Source organism: Sorex fumeus, unplaced genomic scaffold (genome assembly GCF_029834395.1).
Source record: "Sorex fumeus unplaced genomic scaffold, SorFum_2.1 ptg000036l, whole genome shotgun sequence".
Lineage (NCBI taxonomy): Eukaryota > Metazoa > Chordata > Mammalia > Eulipotyphla > Soricidae > Sorex > Sorex fumeus.
In genome coordinates, this window is record NW_026606093.1 from 1,986,305 (window position 1) to 2,003,150 (window position 16,846).

General features: G+C 39.6%; 1 protein-coding gene across 1 annotated transcript; it reads right to left on the reverse strand.

Moving 5' to 3' along the window:
- Window positions 1-2,278: 2,278 nt before the first annotated feature.
- Window positions 2,279-3,214, reverse strand: LOC130027238 (olfactory receptor 8S1-like). Its single transcript, XM_056117908.1, has one exon. It carries the CDS (start codon window positions 3,212-3,214, stop codon window positions 2,279-2,281), a length of 936 nt encoding a protein of 311 aa, XP_055973883.1.
- Window positions 3,215-16,846: the final 13,632 nt, after the last annotated feature.

Sequence of the window (16,846 nt, forward strand, 5' to 3'; positions counted from 1 at the left end):
CTGACGGTGCTCATTGAGACCATATGGGATGCTGGGAATCGAACCCGGGTTGGACCGTGGGCAAAGCAAATGCCCTACCTGCTGTGCTATCACTCCATCCCCCCCCTTCTGGGTTCTTAAGACATGTGTGTAGTTATGGTCTTGAGTTTTTCTGTCTTCTCTAATGTCAGCCTGTGTTGCTATGATTTCCACTAAGTACTGCTTCTGCCATCTCCTTTAAGTTCTGGTAGCTTGTTTCTTCTTTCTCATTAGTTTAAAGGATTTTTTAAATTTATTATTTGATTATATTTATCATCTTGTTAGCAGCTTTTGGATATACCATTATTCATATGTCTGTATCTTTTAGCACAGTGGTAGGGCGTTTGCCTTGCGTGGGATCTGCCTGACCAAGCAAGGTTTGATTTCTCCGTCCCTCTCGGAGAGCCCGGCAAGCTAACGGGAGTATCCCGCCCATACGGCAAAGCCTGGCAAGCTACCCATGACGTATTCGATATGCCAAACACAGTAACAACAAGTCTCAAAATGGAGACATTACTGGGCCCGCTCCAGCAAATCCATGAACAACGGGAGGACAGTACTACGGTGTTACACGTATCTTTTAAGGGAGAGTATATTCATTACCTTTCCCTACATTTAGATAGGTGTTCAGAATTTTAATTGCTAAATTTAGCTTTATGTAGCTTCAATCTTAACTCATTGTCAAGTGAGTGCTCAACAAATAATTTCTCCTAGTTTCTGTGGTATATTTTCATTCTTAATCATCAATTCTTTGAGATAAAGAAGCTTCTAAACTTGGTTTATTCTCATTTCTTAATTTTTGCTCTGCATTTTTGGACAATAGCACAGAGTCATTAAAATGCCACTCAATTGAATGTCACAAGAAGTTCTGCCTATGGTTTTCATGTTATAATTTACGGATTAGAGGTTTGGGTAAGCTGAAAGCCAAACATAGGCTTGCTAGTGGAGAGAGGGAGTAAATGGGATCTTGTTCACACAAGCTTATCATTCAGCAAACACAGGACTAGAAACTTATTCTCAAGGTTGATTGGCCATATCTTCATCAGGAACCCGAACACTTCAGCTTTGTAAAATTGAATATCACCATCAGTTTGAGTAACACTCTGTAACTCCTCCAATTCCAGTGGGCAGTTTCTTTTAGTGTAATAAATCTGGCATCTTGGTGGACAAATATCATGGCCTCCTATAGAACATTAACAGACCCCAAGTAGAATTGGGGTTCACTAAAGAGGAGGATATTTTTTTTTGCTTTTTGGGTCACACCCAGTGATGCAGAGGGTTTACTCCTGGTTCATGTACAAAGGAATTACTCCTGGCGGTGCTCATTGAGACCATTGGGATGGTCTCACCGATTTTGTTTGTACATAGTTTCCCTTCAAAACATTTTAAGTTCCACTCTATGAACTACTAATAGAGATATTTATTATAATTGATGAACGTGTATTGATATAACATAGTAACCAAGAGTTCTTCTTCACATTTTATTCAAAATTGATAAAATACATATTTGTAAAATGGTACAAATAGTTCTTGTGTTCCTTCACCAAATCATTTAAATGATAATATTTTAAATAAATTATAAAAGGATGTCACAAATATTAAAGTTACAGTATAAATACTATAAAAACAATTTTTAATTACTTTGACACATTGAATGTGGGGATATAGTTTATTTTAAAAATAATCACAGAATTGTTAGATTGATTAGCATTTAAAAATTATAATACTGTCAAGATTATGAAACAGGGAAACTAAATTACAAATGCATTACTTCTAACAACATAAAATATTAGAATCCATTTGGAAAATAACTTAGAAAGTTTTTTGACTGAAACTCAATCGTGAATAACTGTGAAACCTGTTCATTCATGATGATTCAATAAATTCTTACAAAATTGAAAAAAAATTATGTTGTTATTCATCCTGGTCATCGGACCATGAATTCCTAATATTGCTCTCTATATCCAATAACTAAAACAATGATCAAGTTCTTATATAGCCAACTTACCATAAAATGTAACTCAAGTAAATAAATTCCCAGTAATCCATTGACTGAGACAAGAGCAATATTACAGCAGGTAGGGGATATGACTTGCACATGACCGGCCACGTTCTACATCTAGCACACCATATGGATCCCTGAGCACACCAGGACTTGTCTCTAAGTGCAGTCAAGAGTAAGCCCCAAGCACCAGCAGGTGTGCACCCCGCCAAAAGAAAAAACCAAGCAAACATAATAATATCTCTTGACCCTGGTCAGCTACTTAAAATATTGTGAATACTTTTTAAAGGTCCTTCTCACACCTGATTTCACTTCCTTGTTTTTCAGACTGTAGATGAGGGGATTCACTAAGGGGGTGACCACACTGTATTGCACAGAGGTGATCATCTCCAGTGGAGAGCCTGAGGTTGGCAGGAAATAGCGAAGGAATGCTGATCCATAAAATAAAACCACCGCAGTGAGGTGGGAAGAGCAGGTAGAGAACGTCTTGCCTCTACCCGAGGAAGAGCTGATGTTGAATATGGTGGAGATAATGAGAGTGTATGAAAAAATTATCAGGAAACATGTAACAAGTCCATGAAAGAGGCCAGAAAAGAGCAGAACTGCAAAATTAATGGAGACATCAGAGCAGGACAGAGGGAAGAGAGAGGGCAACTCACAGCTGTAGTGTGGAATGGACCGATCCCCACAGAAGTCCAAAGTCACTGCTAGAAGGATATTGAGGAGTGCATCAAAAAACCCTAGGCTCCAGGCCCCCAAAGCTAACCCTTGGCAGAGGCTGTGGCTCATTTTCTGGTCGTAGAGCAGAGGGTGGCAGATGGCGACATAGCGATCATAGGCCATCACTGAGAGCAAGGCTGCTTCAGTACCCCCAGTGTCAAATACAAAGAAGACTTGAGCCAGGCAGCCCCTGACAGAAATGGTTTTCGTCGGAGACAGGAGATTCTCCAGCATTTTGGGCACTGTGGCTGAGGAGAAACAAAGGTCCAGAAAAGAGAGGTGACTCAGGAAGAAGTACATGGGTGTTTGGAGATGAGAATCAGCACCGATCACCAGCAGCAGCACCAGGTTCCCCACAAGTGTCTGGATGTAAATCACCAGGAACAAGACAAAGAGGAGAACCTGAATGTTGGGATCAGAAGACAGTCCAAGCAGGATGAACTCAGTGACGGTGGTGTGATTTTCCAGGGCCATTTTCAGAATACTTTGCTCCTGTCTAATGAGAATAGAAAATAGACTTAGGTTTCTAATGTCCCTTGAGTCATCCCTGTCTCCTTATATTCTGATCTCTCGATTTTGCAACTCATGTTTTAAAGCTTCCCTTTTTGATTTCCTGAAAACATCATTATTCCATGTGCAATTCGCAAGTTCTAGCCACCTTGTTTCTAATTAGCTTCATTTTTAATTTTGATTTTCTCCTTAAACTTTCTTTTGAACTTTAATTTTATTATTTCTGAGAGGGCTATATTTCATTTCTTTATCCAATCTTACTTATAGCTCATTCACTATTTCAATATTTAATACGCATTTATTATTTGTGAATGTCAAAAGGTCTCTTGCTTGATTATAATCTTTTATTAATATAATAGTCATTGATATTTTGTGCTTAATTATAGAAATAATATTGTGAGAATAGGGCTGGAGTGATAGCACAGTGGTAGGGTGTTTCCCATGCATGCGGCTGGCCCGAGAGAGCCAGGTTCGATTTCTCTGCCCCTCTTGGAGAGCCCGGCAAGCTACTGAGAGTATCTCGCCCGCACAGCAGAGCCTGGCAAGCAACCCGCGATGTATTCATATGCCAAACACAGTAACAACAAGTCTCACAATGGAGACGTTACTAGGGCTCACTTGAGAAAATTGATGAACAATGGGAGGACAGTGTGTTTCTACCAATTGTGAGAATTATATGCTTGACTCTGTACAGGGCAATGTGATTTGAAAACAGTTAAATAGAAGCTTTGCTTTATAGAGTATAACATGAAATCCAGTGGAAAAATTTAGTGTTTCAGTTCATCCCATTTGCATTGAAAACCATGTAGTTTTAAACATCATATGACTCTTACTGTCTCTCCAATAATTAGTTAAAACTTTCCTCTGGATATTCAGGTTTTATCATAAAAGGTAATTATTTTCCTGGTATTATCAACCATCATTTTCCAAATTATCTCATTGTCCAATCAAATAAATCTCATCCAAAATGATCTCCACTGACTTTGGGTGAAATATAATCAATTGTTCATTATATTATGACAAGAGTGCAAAATGTACAAATTTGAAAAGATATAGACTTGGTAATGTTTATAGTTACATGAAGGTAAAGAATAATTCTTAGAGAAAAAGAAAACATGTATGATAGTTTTTTATTCAACTAAAAATAGCATAAATTATTGTCTGAGTACATAAATAAATAGATTGCTTCCTGAAGAAGGGTTTTGGGGCTAAGGAGGGTGGAAAGAAGAAGTACCCATATATGTAAGGGCTGAATTATTTGTTCAAAATCAAGGCATACAGTGGGCAGTGTATACATGTGTTTCATAGGGTCAGATCTAAAAGAAGACACAAAGAATCTGTTGACAGACATCTTCAAAAGACAAACTATGATACAAAGGACTACCATCACTCCAGTTTACGGTATCTCTTAAATATTTCTGTATCTTCCACAGCCTATAAGAGTTTGTTGTTAAACCAGCTTTGGCACTCATGTGGGGAGAAAGGGTGTCTCATTTGTTGTTAATGGGAATGCTGACGAAGCCTGCCTTTTTGGAAAACAATATGAACATTCTTCCCCAAACTAGAAATTGAGCTCCCATATGACCCCGCAATACCACTTCTGGGAACATGTCCTGAGGGTGCATAGAAACAAAGTAGAAATGTCATCTGCACCTGAATATTTATCGAAGCACTGTTCACAATAGCCAGAATCTAGAAACAACCTGAGTGCCCGAGAACAGACGACTGGTTAAACAAACTTTGATACTTCAACACAATGGAATACTATGCAACTATTAGAAAGGCTGTAGTCATGAAATTTGCTTATAAGTGGATGGACATGGAGAGTATCATGCTAAGTGAAATGAGTCAGAAAGAGAGGGACAGACATAGAATGACTACACTCACTTGTGGAATATAAAATAACATAATATGAGACTGACACCCAAGGACAGTAGTCACAAGGGCTAGGAGTATTGCTTCATAGTTGCAAGCCTGTCTCATGAGCTGGGGGTGAAAGCAGCTGGGATAGAGAAAGGATCACTAAAGTCAATGATGGTTGAAGGAATCATTTGGGATGGGAGATGTGTGCTGAAAGTAGACTTTAGGACCGAACATGATGGCATCTCAGTATCTGTATTACAAACCATAACACTCATAAGTAGAGAGAGAGTATGGTGGAACTTGTCAGCCATAGATACAGAGGGAGGGTTGGGATGGAGGAGTGATACTGGGGACATTGGTGGTGGAAAATGTGCACAGGTGAAGGGATGGGTGTTCAATAATTATATGCCTGAAAGTCAATAATGAAAGCTCTGTAATTGAATCTCATAATGATTCAATAGAAAAAAAATTTTAAACAGAAAATCACACTTGTAAAAATCAGTATTGTTAAAATCAGAATGGCAGAGTTACTGAAAGTTATGAATTTGGATGAAAATAGTGTGGAGGTAAAATTAGAACTGAGCTACCACATAGCCCAGAAATTTTCTTTGGGTTATCTTCCCCCCGGACAGAAAAATATGTATTCAAACGAACATCTGTACACTGCTATTATTCGCAGCACTCCGTATTTTAGCTAAATATGTGTTTGATCTAGATGTCCAGTGACAGATGTGGCATATACACACAACGAAATACTACTTATCTGTAAGGAATAATGAAATCATGCAGTTTGATTCAACATGGATGGAACTGGAAATGTTATACGAAGAACGCCAGAAGAAGAAGCACAGAATGATAGCACCTATATATGGCATATAGAACAACTGGATGCAAGAATGCAATGGTCTGAAGGGGGACACCTACATCCACCGTGGCCCGAGAGTATCTGGAGGGAAAGGAAAGAAATCTACTAGAAAGGTGGGAGAGAACATACAGAAGAGAAGAAATGGTGGGCCTAGGGTCAAGGGGCTTAGTCCATCAGAGGCATTAAGGAATGATTGAGATAAATATCTAGACCATAGAATAACAAAATGCAGTAATATGACACAAACTTTAGTGACCAAACTGTAAAAGGTGACTGTCAAGAAGGCAGGTTAGAGGTGGTGAAGGGCAGTGAAGGACCCTGGGAACATTGTAGGAGGGGAGAAGACACTAATGACAGGGTCAGTGCTGGAACAGTGTGTGTCTAAAAGTCAACTATAAGTAACTTTGTAATTAATGATGTTTTAGGGCATTTGCCTTGCACACAGCCGACCTGGCTGACCCAGTTTCAATTCCTCCGCCCCTCTCGGAGAGCCCGGCAAGCTACCGAGAGTATCTCACCCCCACGTCAAAAGCCTGGCCAGCTACCCGTGATGTATTCAATATGCCAAACACAGTAACAAGTGTCACAATGGAGATGTTACTGGGCCAGCTCAAGCAAAATTGATGAACAATGGGAGGACAGTGACAGTGACAGTAATTTTTTAAAAAAGATAAAATTTGGATCCTTACAAATAAGAATCCATAGATCAGGAAGTATTGACTGTCTATTCTGACATGCTTATCTGTTATCCTCAGGGAGGAAAAAAAGTTTGAAGTGAGAGTTTGACTTTTTCTCTTTTTCTTGCACAGTAGACTTGCTGCTAAGAGAGCAAATTATGTTTAATGCCAGTGCCCATCATACTCAGGAAAGAATATAACTGTGATGTTACAAAACTCCATCTAGGGGGAAAGGCAATAGAGCTGTATCACGCAGAAATATGAAATATGAAAGAAATGTTCTAAAGGGAGAATATAGTTGAGAGCAATGAAGAAAAGACTCAGGGGAAGAGAAAAAAGCTGGAAAAATTTGGGAAGTGGAGAAAAATCTTGCAGAATTATCAGCTTTAATGTACTAAGTCTTTGAAATTAAGGTATATACTATAAATAGTATACCGCGGACCTTTTTTCCAGTTGCTGATTAATTTGCGTGCAGTTAATAATTCTTCACACATGAGAGAATACATTCTGATACCAAAACAAACACACACACAAAACTTGCAATGTTATCTTGAATAAATCACAAGTAGGCAAAATCTTTGAAAACAAAAATATTTGAATTTCAGGAGGAAAAGTATACTTATTTCTGGAACACCTTACGTGATGGCAATACGTATTGGTATATGCGTGCATCGAATTTATCTCTTGGTGCTAGCACTTACCACTGAGTCATATCTTGATTCATTGCACCTTGTGAATCCGAGTGTAGTACAATGTAGTAAGAAAAGGAAAGATTTTCAGATCTATTCTCCTAGAGTGGCATTGTATTATGATCACGGTGAGTTGGTCAGTGGATGCCAGCAATTTAAGACTATGGCTAATGATTTCTATTCCCTGAAGTCAATCTGAAGCCAGTTTTTTTCAATTCACTAAAGTAAGTTAACTTTTTAAGCCACAAGGGACAATTTAACATTTTGGAATTTTAATTCTTCTTGGGTAACACAATATTTCTGACTGTTGGGTAGATGTTCCTGAGCGTCACTTGTCTTTCAGAAAGAACACAAGGCTGGAAACATTTTCCCATTCTATACTTAGTGTGGATATCTCAAGGTAGAATTCCCTGGGACTGTGTTCTGTACCACTTCTCTTTCCAAATAATTTTCACGTATAAAGTTCATCAATTTTAACACAAAATTTGAAAATATACATTTATATTGCATATATTTTTCCATTACATTTTCTCTGCCAAAGAAAAGTTATACTTACCATAATTTTTAAAATTCTAAAAGATTTCAAAGAACAAAATGTAAACATTGAAGTCTCCCTTAGATATCAGGATTTTGAAACTTATTTTGGCACTTGAATATACTGAAATGATTGCAAAGCTTTTGGCAATGCTACAGACAGAAGTCGAGATTCCACACTAAATTCAAAACAGATGATTTTCCAAGGGCTACATCATTGGGCAGGATTGCAGTCTTCATGAACGATCAGAATTTCTAAATAGAATCATTAAATATATGATGTCATCTGGGTGGCCGCCAAGGTTTGACCACACCCAGTGATGTGCAGGCCTTACTCTTGGCTCTTAGGAAGGCATCATTCCTGGGAGAACCTTGAAGATTATCTGTGATGGCTGGGGATAGAACCCAGGGAGGCTGCAAGCAAGGCAAGATGCTCTATACTATCAAATGATAGTAAAAAACCTCTGAGGCTAATATTTTAGGATATATAAATTTCCAACTACTGCACATGATTAATTTAATACTGATTATAGATAGCATATTTGCCTTACACATTCATGGAGGTCTTCATAGAAAGTAAAATTGTAGAATATAACTTATAATATATAATTCATATATGTGAGCATATGTATTCTCCTTTGAATACTGCACTACTTCTAGTACTTATATAAAACCGTAAATATTATTTCTGAAAAAAATTGATTTTATTATGTGAAGTCTGATATTTATGATAGTTTTGGAGCAATGTACTAAGCATTGAAATTGCAATTTAAAAAAAGACAATATTGATACAGTCAAAATAGACTTCATTCAGTGTGTTTGGTATTATTGACTACATGGACAATTTGAATCTTATTATCACCTTATGCTTCTCAAAATCTGAAATATTTACTGTCTCTTTCTGTACAGAAGAAACTTGATAACCACAGGTGAAAAAAATCTACACCAAAATTTATCGTATTTATTAACTGAATTGTCCATTTAAATAAAAATAATCACGAATAGACAATTCTTTCCCTCAACCAGCTCCACTAGCAATATTTCGAACGTTCAAGACTTGTTTGTTACTAGTGGTGTCAGGAACAGGCAGTGAAAATACAGAGCATTTCTCTTACCACAGAAAGTTCGATGGATAAAAAAGCATAAAAAATTTATATGGTTAAAGTTACTGGGCACAAAAGCTTGGGTCCACTTGTGAAAATATCAAAGACTGCCACCTTGTTGAGCCAAATATTTGTTTTTTATTTTTAGTATAGTTTAGGAAATATGGTTTTAATGGTGTTTTAGTTTGTAGCATAGAAAATAACTGCATCACACCAACTGCATCACACATCAATGACTCTCAACTGCTGTCTTTAGGTCACCTCTTAAACAGTATTCATTTTATCCTCCTTTCATTGAAAGGTTTGAAAAATTCAAGGCCAAGGAACTTTGACTATTTCAATAATGCCTACTCCCTTGCAGTTTCACTCTTAATTCCATATACGATTGAGTTATCCTGTATTGGTTCCCCTCCCTCTAGATTATTTTTCTCAACCTGGTATCTTATGTTTAGTCCATGTGCAGGAAAAATACATCGTTCCATACTTTTTTATTACAGCCACATAATATTCCATTATGTATACATTATTATTCTTTTTATTTATCATTGTACATTTGGTTATTTTTTACATTCCTGCAAGTTCTACAGTTAATGTAGCTGTGAGTATATGTATTTGAATGAAGGTGTTTGCGTTAGGGCAGTAGATGCCAACAAGCAGAATCACTGTGTTTTGTTAGAGTTTTATTCCTCGTCTTTTGAGAAGCCCCCATACTGTCTGCCACTGTGGCTAAGCTAACCTGACCTAGGGGCAGATATATTTTAAAATTTCATTATTGTATTCTGGGTCCTATACTTTATTTAATGATAAGTCTAATAATTTGATACCTCAATTCTACCCCAAGAGGTTAGCCCAAGGGCCCTGTACCTAGCCCCCATGATACTTCCCAATTTACTTTATTTTTTTGCTTACCAAGCATTTCTCTTTTTCTTGTCATTTTGGTTTCTGTAATCAAGAGTAAATGTTTTACCTATCTCTGATACCTTCCATCCCCGACATGATTTTTATTTATTTTTTTCTTTTTGGGTCACCTCTGGGGATACTCAGGGGTTACTCCTGACTCTGCACTCAGGAATCACTCCTGGCAGTGCTCAGGGGACCATATGGGATGCTGGATCAAACCTGGGTTGGCTGTGTGCAAGGCAAATGCCCTACCACCTGTGCTATTGCTCCAGCCCCTAGACATGATATTCTAAAGACCACTAATTAGTGAGAACACCCAGGATCTCATGTTAAGTGTATTTGCCTTATCCTGACTTATTTCACTTAACATGAGATCCTTCGGCTCTATTCAAGTAGCAGCAAATTGCATGATTTCATCATACTTTGTGCTTGGATTATATTTTAAAGTGTAAATGATAAAAACAACTTTATTATTCACTCTTTTGTTACTGGACACCTATCCCCATATCCTTCCATTGTACTAAATGCTGAAATAAAATGTGGTTTTATGTGTGGTTTGGGAAGATACTGAGCACTGATATGCTGAGCCATATAAGAGTAGACTTAATAAAATAACTGGGAAACAAGCAGTCAGAACCCTCCAAGAGTTGAACCTAAGAGGAGTTTCCAATGGCACATATCCATGGGCAGAAACAACAGAAACAAAAACAAGCAAATCATCATATTTAAAAGTTTCTGCATGAAAAGGATTGGGAGTAAGTCCTCTTTAAAGATTGGGAAGAATTCACTAGTGAATTCGGTAAATAAGGAGAAGGAAAACAAATTACATCTAGGTAATCACAGAAGATAAAGTCAGATAAAGGTAAATTCCTGTAAAACAATAAAGATAATGGGGTAAAGTTGGTATTTTAGATATTAGATATTAAAAGAAGGTGCTATGGCTCTAACAATCTTACATCTGCAATAAATTTTGCTCAAATTTGTTTTTGTGCCATCTATATAGCATAGCTAAATAATATAGGCTTGCTTTTATCATAAGGCATTTTCTTGCATGCGGCCAACCTGGGTTCAATTCCCAGCATCCCATATGGTCCCCTAAGCACCACCAGAAGTAATTCCTCAGGGCAGAGCCAGGAGTATCCCCTGTGCATCGCCGGGTGTGACCCCAAAAAGAAATAAAAAAGCACAAAGGTAGTAGTGTAACACTGTCTTTCCATTGTTTATCAATTGCACTAGCGGGCACCAGTGACATCTCCATTGTGAAACTTGTTGTTACTGTTTTTGACATATTGAATATGCCACAGAGAGCTTGCCAGTCTCTACTGTGCTACTGGGATACTCTCGTACTTTGCCAGGCTCTCCGATAGGGGCGGAGGATACTCTTGGTAGCTTGCCAGGCTCTCTGGGTTGGTTTTGTGCAAGGCAAACACCTTGCCCGCTGAGCTATCGCTCCAGCCCTTGTGGAATATAAAATAACATAATATTAGAATGACAACCAAGGACAGTAGACACAAGGGCCATGAATATTATTCCTTAGTTGAAGGCCCTTCTCATGAACTGGGGGAGAAGGCAGCTGGAATAGAGAAGTGATCACTAAGTCAATGATAGTTGTAGGAATCATTCTGTACAGGAGAACAGTGCTGAAAGTAGATAAAGGTCCAAATGTGATAGCCTCTCAGTATCTATATTGAAAAATCATAATCCCCAAAAGTAGAGAGAGAGTATGGGGGACCTTGCCTGCCAGAGAGACAGAGAGAAGGTTGGGATGGAGGGGGGATACTGGGGACATTGATGGTAGAAAATGTGCACTGCTAGAGGGATAAGTGTTGGATCATTGTGTGACTGAAACTCAAACATGAAAGATTTGTAACTGTATTTTAGGGTGATTCAATAAAAAAAATTCTATGAAATATTTAAAAAACACTTAAGAAGGGGCTGGAGCGATATCACACTGGGTAGGGTATTTGCCTTGCACATGCTGACCCGCATTCGATTCCCCGAATTCCATATGTTCCCCTGAGCACCACCAGGAGTTAATTCCTGAGTGCATGAGCCAGGACTAGCCCCAGGACTAGCACATCTCCGTTGTGACCGAAATAGCAAAACAAAACAAAACAAAAACACTTAAAATAAAACTCACCAAATTCCCAAAGAATACCTAGCCACAAAGATGATGAAATGATTCTCTTACCTCAATTTTCAATTGTGCTATACAGAGATATTAATCGTTTTGTAATATATCTTTAGTTACGCATGGGACTGAAATTAAGATATACTGCCAGTCAATTTGAATAGACTTGAGAGCACAGACAAAGTCCCTCAGGTGTATGAATCTCTAATCTTTGACAAGTGAGTAAAGAGCATGAATGTTAGAAAGATCAGTCTAACAAATGTATTTGCCTTGCATGCAGTTACCACAGGTTTGATTCCCAGCATCCCATATGGTTCCCCCAGCAACACCAGGAATGATTCCTGAGCGCAAGCCAGGAGTAAGCCTGAACATCAGCAAGCGCGGTCCTTAAAAACAAACAAAATAATAATCCTTTGACTCTGGTCAGCTACTTAAAATATTGGGAATACTTTTATTGTATTTTTATTTTGTTTATTTATTCATTTATTCATTATTGTTTTTTTGTTTGGTCACATCTGTGATGCTCAGGGCTTACTCCTGGCTCTGTGCTCAAAAATCGGTCCTGGCTGGGCTCGGGGAAACTTATGGGTACTAGAGGTAGAAGGTAGGTTGGCTGCATGCAAATCAAGTGCCGGATCTGCTGAACTATTGATGCCATCCCAGTCAAAGTAGCACTGCACTGCACCGCAGTCCCCTTGTTCATTGCTTTGCTCGAGCAGGCACCAGTAAGGTCTTCATTGTGAGGCTTGTTGTTACTGTTTTTGGCATATCGAATTCGCCAGGAGAGCTTGTCAGGCTCTGCCCAGCGGTCAGGCATCTCTCGGTAGCTTGCCAGACTCTCGGAGAGGGACAGAAGAATCGAACCCAAGACAGCCGCATGCAAGGCAAATGCCCTACCCACTGTGCTATTGCTCCAGCCCTCCAGTCAAAGTATTGCTGAAAATTTATTTTCTAGAGGTGCATCTTATGGCAAGTTGGCTGTTTAAGAATGTGGTCACGGGGCTGGAGCAATAGCACAGCGGGAAGGGCATTTGCTTTGCATGCGGCCATCCCGGGTTTGTTTCCCAGCATCCCATATGGCCCCAGAAGGAGCGTCAGGGGTGATTCCTGAGTGCAGAGCCAGGAGTATCCCCTGTGCATCACTGGGTGTGACCCAAAAAGAAAAAAATAGAAAGGAAAAGAATGTGGTCATTGTTTCAGTTATTGAATAGAGAAGCTATATATACATTCATACATAGACGGGAACAACATATTCTCTGATCTCTGGACATTTTCACTTTTGAAAAGTAAAAGTCTACTTCAGAACCCTCTCAAATCTATGTTATTATTCATCTGTCCAAACCTAATCCTTGGTGGCATGGTCACTTAATCACTTAATCACTTAACTTCCCGTTAGTCGGCGATTTGCTCGAGCGGGCGCCAGTAATGTCTCCATTTGTCCCTGTCGCATGCTAGTGTAGCCCAATGGCATCTGTTCGCTCTGGGATCACGAAGAGCCTCAAACCGATGGTTCATGATCTTCACGAAGAAGTCTGACCATCTGGTAGGTGGGCGGCCACATGGTCTTTTGACATCCCGTGGAATCCAGTCAGTAACAGCTCTAGTCCAGCGGTCGTCTTTAAATCTCATTACGTGACCAGCCCATCTGATTTTTGACACCTTGGCAAACGAGACAGCGTCCCTGATTCTTGATCGTCGACAGATGTCGGAACTCCGAATTCTTTCTCTCATTTGAGTGAAACGTGATATTCCAAGCATAGCTCTTTCTATTCTTCTTTGGGAGACCTGAATAGCGTTCTCATCCTGTTTGCATAGGGTCCAGGTCTCTGAGGCATATGTTAATGCAGGAAGAACAATGGAATCAAAGAGATGTGCCCGGAGCCAGAGGTTCTTCGTCCTCTTAGCTATTTCTTCGACGTTCTTGAAGTTGTTCCAAGCCGCTCTCTTCCTTGGTGGCATGGTATATGTGTATAAATACAAAAGATTCCCCCTATAAAGATGTGAATGGATATTGAGTCTTAAATCTTTTGTGGTCCTCAGGGGTCTTCTAGAAATCTATACAAAAGACACTCCCATCATGGGCCAAAAAATGTAGTGAAGATTAAGATTCATGTACTTAAGTAGAAGACAGTATCTTCAGTTTCTCCTGGCATTAGGGGGGCATCTGATGGCATTAGTATGAGTTCTAATGGGGCAAATACATTAGCACACAATGAGAAAAAAACAAGTGCAGTCTCCTGCTCCCGCTCCTGGCTATTCCTCGCCAGGGCCCCTTGGAGGGGAGTGGGTTGAGCTTTCCTCCCCGCCCTGACCAGGGCCCCGGCAGCCGAAGACCTCCAGGACCAGCCACCACCATGCTGAGACCACTCTCCGCACACCTGAAGGTACTGGCAGAGGGACAAAGCCACGTGAGTTCCGGGGCGAGATCTCCAAGCCTACTCGTATTGGAATCGAGCATCCTCCACCCAGATCCTCCAAATTCCAGTAGGCGGGGGTCACACCCACCAACTGGCCCCCTGGCACTGAGTAATCCCATCAGTGGCCAAGACTCAGAGACTATAAAAACCAGCTCCCGGAACCGCGCAGCCACATTCGCGGCCACGCGACATCTTATTATCTCATTCCTACTTTGGACAAACTGGCAGGCTACCGAATGTAGCCTGGCTACACAGCAGAGTCTGGCAAACTCCCCGTGGCGTACCCAATATGCCAAATACCAGTAACAATGATGGGTCTCATTCTCCTAAAGAGCCTTGAATATAACCTCAAGGCCAGGATGAAGGAGACGTGACTGGGGCCTGCTCAAGGCAATCGACGAATAAAAGGATGATTTGTGATTTGTGTGATTTGTGAGAAAAAAATAAAAGCTTGTAAATGGGACTTTTGCCTGGAATGAGAGTTGAATTCAAAGAAAGGAAATGGTCGGGATTGCTAGGAATTAGATAAAGGCCAGCTATATTGTAAGATACTGCCAAATAGGAGAATGAAAAAAATGAGGGGGTAGTTAATTTTCATGAGAAACAAGAGCAACATGGACCAAAAGCAGGCCACACTTTTATAGGGCACACACATCGACCAATACCTCAGTAATGTTACCTACCCAGGGCTTGACATTGACTGGGTAATAAACAAGAAGATGGTCAGACTTGGTGTAAGAATTTAAGGATGATTGATAAAGGTGCAAGTAATGTGAAGTGGAGTAAGGAAAGTCTCTTTAACAAATTGTGCTGGCATCACTGGATGGCTATATGCAAAAATGTGGGCTCAGAACTCTGCCTAACACCATGTACAAAAGTAAGATCAAAATGAATTAAAGACCTCAACATCAGACCAGAAACCATAAGGTACATTGAAGACAAAGTTGGCCATGACATTGAGGCTAATGGTATTTTCAAAGACGCCACGCCACTGGCCGAGCAAGTGAAAACAGAGATAGATAAATGGGACTATCTTAAACCACGAAGTTTCTGCACCTCAAAAGAAACAGTGACCAAAATACAAAGACAGTCTACAGAATGGGAAAGGATATTCACCAAATACACATCTGGCAAGGGGTTGATATCAAGGATATACAAAATACTGGTTGAACTCCACAAGAAGAGAACATCCAACCCCAACAAAAAATGGGGCAATGAAATGAACAGAAACTTTCTCAAAGAAGAAATCCAAATGGCAAAAAAGCACATGAGAAAATGTTCTACATCATTAATTATCAGGGAGATGCAGATCAAAACCACAATGAGATCTCACACCTCAGAGACTGGCCCACATCCAAAAGAACAAAAGCAACCGATGCTGGCGGGGATGTGGCGAGAAAGAGACACTGTTTCACTGTTGGTGGGAATGTCGACTGGTTCAGCCCTTCTGGAAAACAGTACAGACGATTCTCAAAAAATTAGAAATTGAGCTCCCATTTGACCCAGCAATACCACTCCTGGGAATATATCCCAGAGAGGCAAAAATGCGTAGTCGAAGTGATATCTGCACTTGTTTGTTCATTGCAGCACTCTTTACAATAGCCAGAACCTGGAAGAAACCTGAATGCCCAAGAACAGATGACCGGTTAAAGAAACTTTGGTACATCTACACAATGGAGTACTATGTAGCTATTAGAAGAGATGAAGTCATGAAATTTATATACAAGTGGTACAACATGGAAAGTATCATGCTAAGTGAAATGAGTCAGAAAGAGAGGTATAGACATAGATAGATTGCATTCATCTGGGGACTATAAAGTAACAAAATATGAGATTAATACCCAAGAATAGCTGGGATCAGCACCAGGAGGATTACTCCATAGCTTAGAGGCCAGCTGGGCATTCTAGGGGAAAGGGCAGCTCAGATAGAGAAGGGAGCACCAAATAAAGGGTGTTTGGAGGATCCTCCCAGGAGGGGAGATGCATGTTGAAAGTAGACTATGGACTGAACATGTTTCCCACTCAAAGCCTCTTTAGCAGACCACAACACTCAAAAGGAGAGAGAGAGAACACAAGGGATTGCCCTGCCACAGAGGCAGGGTGAGATGGGAGGGATGGGGGTGGGAGGGATATTATCCATGGTGGTGGAAAATGGGCACTGATGGAGGGATGGGTATTTGATCATTGTATAATCGAAACCCAAGCACAAAAAATTGTAAATCTACAACTGTACCTCATGGTGTTTCACTAAAAATAAAATAAATAAATAAATAAATAAACAATAAAAAGAATTTAAGGATTAGTGACTCAGAATCATTATATAATAAATTTCATGCTTCAGAACAGGTTTTCATTTCCAATTTTAGGTTAAAAATTGGGGCTCAAAAAAGAAATGTGTATCAGCAATAAAAAACAAA

Excerpts from the sequence above, each read along its gene's own strand:
- LOC130027238 (XM_056117908.1), bottom strand. The coding sequence starts at position 3,214 with ATGGCCCTGGAAAATCACACCACCGTCACTGAGTTCATCCTGCTTGGA.